This window comes from Argentina silus, assembly GCF_951799395.1.
Source record: "Argentina silus genome assembly, chromosome: 22".
NCBI classification, from domain to species: domain Eukaryota; kingdom Metazoa; phylum Chordata; class Actinopteri; order Argentiniformes; family Argentinidae; genus Argentina; species Argentina silus.
Genome location: NC_139676.1, coordinates 11,828,858 through 11,832,472, shown reverse-complemented (window position 1 = coordinate 11,832,472; position 3,615 = coordinate 11,828,858). Strand labels below are relative to the sequence as shown.

Sequence of the window (3,615 nt, the reverse complement as noted above, 5' to 3'; positions counted from 1 at the left end):
TCGTGTCAATATGTCACGTTGAATTACAAACAATTTCTTCGTGAAAATACGAAGATAAGTAAACTGCTTTGTAGGCAGATTGCGTAGGCTCAAAGTTTGCAATAGCCTAATCTGGCCAGCAGTCCAGGTATGCAAGCTCTAAGGTTCTCATGGCAAGGGGACAACGTCATTGTTGATGTTGATGATCTTGTAATCATAATTAATCAAATAGCAAGCAGTAAGTAAGCATTTTTTTTATTTATTTTTTATTATAAATTATATATTTTTCGGGCATTTCTGCTTTATTGGGATAGAGATAGTAGAGATTGACAGGAAGGATGGGTGAGAGAGAGGAGGGATGACATGCAGTATATGTCGATGGCCGGAATCGAACCAGGGACCTTGCGATGCTATGGTATGCGCCTTTGTGTGCTACGCCACTGAGCGCCCCAAGTAGGCATTTCTATACTGAAAGAAAATGCAGTCCAGCTTTATCAATCATCACTCCTCTATGAACAGGAAACCCCCCCCCCCCCCCCCCCCCCCAAAAAAAAAAAAAAAAACTACACTTTTCATTCAACACACTTTCATTCTAACTCATGTGACTCTCTGGTGCATTGCCTCACCCATGTCTTCCAATCATCACTGTGTTGGGGTCAAAGGTTAAAGGTGTCCGGTCATTACTGTATAAACCCCTTATCATTATGAGCTAAATATTTAAGCTACAGCATTGATCATAAATAACAACGACTCCATGAACAAGACACAATAATTTAATATTTTCAAATCAAATTAACTTTATGGTTATTACATTGCAGATAAATGATGTGCGTTTTAGCTTACAGTACAAAACGGCTTTGGACTGATACAATATTATACATTACATTAGCGGTTTTAGCCCCGTTCATTGTAATAAGATTGTGCAGAGCTATTTACACTCGTACGCTGTAATTGCACAGGCCTCATGTGCTTCTCTACCCACTGTTACAAAAGCTTGGGTCAGACATGACTTTTGTACATTACCAAAATAGCTACAGTCTGCATCGCTTGGACTAGTTTCACTTGTGGCTCTGGTAGACTCTCATTACTTTGCCTGGTCCCAAAACATGGACCAAACCGGTTTGTTCTTGTTTTCTGTCCCTCTAGGGACACAGGGGAGTGGTCGATCCTTGTTCCAAAAAATATAGCTTCACGATGGCAAAAAAAATCTGAAAAAAAGAGCGAGTATTCGTAAAAACAAAACAGTTTTTGTGTTAAAAAGTCTCTTTAGAAGGGCACTGCTCCGTAGTATGCGGTGTACGCTGCGACTATGCCCTCTGTCTTCGCCATGTCATCGCAACCCTCGTTGAGCTCACACACCTCACTTAGGCTAGGTGGGAAAGAGAGAGAGAGGGGTTAATGATTACCAACAATTACTTGAGATTTACAATTTACAATTAGATTACAATTACTCATAACTGCATATCATTCATTATGAATGTAACTTCGGTTCAATGTTTCACGTTCGTGTGTTGAATGAAACAGCTATCCTCTCCTGTCTGTGAACTGTATTACATCCCTCATTTTCCCGCTCAACAAAATACAGTATCTTACTCATGAAGAAGTGTGTGTCTAGTTCTATGTCCACAGGTTATTTGACTTTATGTGGTTCGGAAGCTATTAACTTTCCCACACTTACTTCACAAGCATCGTTGCATTTACAAGGCCGCACATTCTGAGTATATATATGAAGTTGCACCCATGCACTCCTTAAAAGACTAATTTAGCCTTATAAAGGTTAATGATAAGCCAGCGTCTTCCATTGGCTAGCCTCATGTGGGGTGAGACACTGCCATATGTTAGTTTTTGTTGCCTGGCAATAAGCCATAATAGAATGGTGTGCAGTTCTGAAGTAAAGTCGGAGAGGAGTTACATTGATGGAGGCAAAGAGGTTTGCCACTGAGTGAAGACAGTACAGACAGAGTACAGACAGAGTAAAGACAGAGTACAGACAGAGTACAGACAGAGTAAAGACAGAGTACAGACAGAGTACAGACAGAGTAGTTTAGTAATGGTTGAGAAGCACCTCTCCATCTGGAATGTGGTAAGGACCGGAATTGCTGGGGCTGCTCTCCTTCTCCTGAGGAGCACAGAGGCCAGGTCCCTCTTCATGATCACCTCTGTCTCTGTGTCTATGTCTGTGTCTATGTCTGTGTCTGCCTCTGTCTCTGCCTCTGCCTCTGCCTCTGGGGCTGGGGTACCTACACAACATCAACACACACACACACACACACACACACACACACACACACACACACACACACACACACACACACACACACACACACACACACACACACGCACACTTAAATCACACGACTGCGGCACAAATACTGTTCCATAGTTACTGTAGCATACAAACACTGTTTTACTTCCTATTAGGGAGCTGGTCTGAGACATGATTTACTGTATGCATATACATGTGTGTGTTTCACTTCCCATTTTTGTAAATGTCAACATGAACATGGACACTCATCTTCATAACGTAGCAGTATAACAAACACAATCATCAACACAAGTTTTCTACTTTCTTTTCAATGCAGTCATGCCATGCTTCAATTACATGAACATTGTGGACACACACACACACACACACACACACACACACACACACTAAATAATGATGACCATAGAAAGACACAGACACCACCATACCTTCTTCAACTGACTCTGATGAAGAGGAGGAGGAGGAAGATGAAGAGTCAGAGGCTGAGGAATCGGAAGCCGAGGACGATGATGAATCAGAGGCAGAGGATGAGGAGGATTCAGAAGAAGATGAAGATGAAGATGAAGATGAGGAGTCTGAGGCAGTAGCAGGTATGGGTTCAGCAGCGTCATCAACAGCAGCGTCATCAACATCAGCATCATCAACAGCAGCATCATCAACAGCAGGGTCAAGGACGACATCATGAGCCAGACCTGTCAATCAGAGAGAATCACATTATACACACTGCATCGATTAACATTACTCTGAATACCATATTTTCTATTTTCATTTTCATTTTCAAGTGAGAGTTTGTCAGCACCCCCAGTATTAAAACTCTTTGAATTAATCAATTTCTTTGAAAAAATAAATATAGCCCCACGAATGAAAAGATAGATATGTCATGATGAGACACCATAATCATTATTTACTCTGGTTCTTACCATGCATGGACAGGCACACCGACAGCACAGCGCAAATGGTCAGGAGAGCTAAAGTCTTCATGTTGACGTTGAGTAGTTGTCTTCTTGTCTTGTTGACCGACTGGTTGTAAGAACTAGGTTCTTTGTTTCTCTTGTGCTTCCTGCGATGCCTCCTTCTTTCTCCTTCCCTCCATTCCGTGGTCAATATATACTCTAGTGCTACCCCCCTCCCAGACATGGTGCTCACAATGGGGTGGCAATGTGATTGGTTAGGGAATCGAATGTCAATTGGGCCACTTTCATGACACCCACACAGTCATGGCACAGGAACCCACAGACACACACCCACCCACACACATAAACATACATGCAGCACATGGACCTGGCATTCAAACATGTAGGCCCACGTAACATATGTAGTGTAACCAATAAAAAGCTTTCTTGCACGCAAACAAACAAGTAGAGTGATGA

At 42.2% G+C, this 3,615-nt stretch overlaps 1 protein-coding gene across 1 annotated transcript; it reads right to left on the bottom strand.

The window, feature by feature from the left end:
* Positions 1 to 1,138: 1,138 nt before the first annotated feature.
* On the bottom strand, positions 1,139 to 3,298 carry bglapl (bone gamma-carboxyglutamate (gla) protein, like). Its single transcript, XM_083693630.1, has 4 exons — positions 3,166 to 3,298; positions 2,674 to 2,937; positions 2,045 to 2,219; positions 1,139 to 1,348 (listed from the first exon to the last, which is right to left on the bottom strand). The coding sequence occupies exons 1-4, from the start codon at positions 3,224 to 3,226 to the stop codon at positions 1,246 to 1,248; spliced, it is 603 nt and encodes a 200-aa protein (XP_083549756.1). The 5' UTR covers positions 3,227 to 3,298; the 3' UTR covers positions 1,139 to 1,245.
* Positions 3,299 to 3,615: the final 317 nt, after the last annotated feature.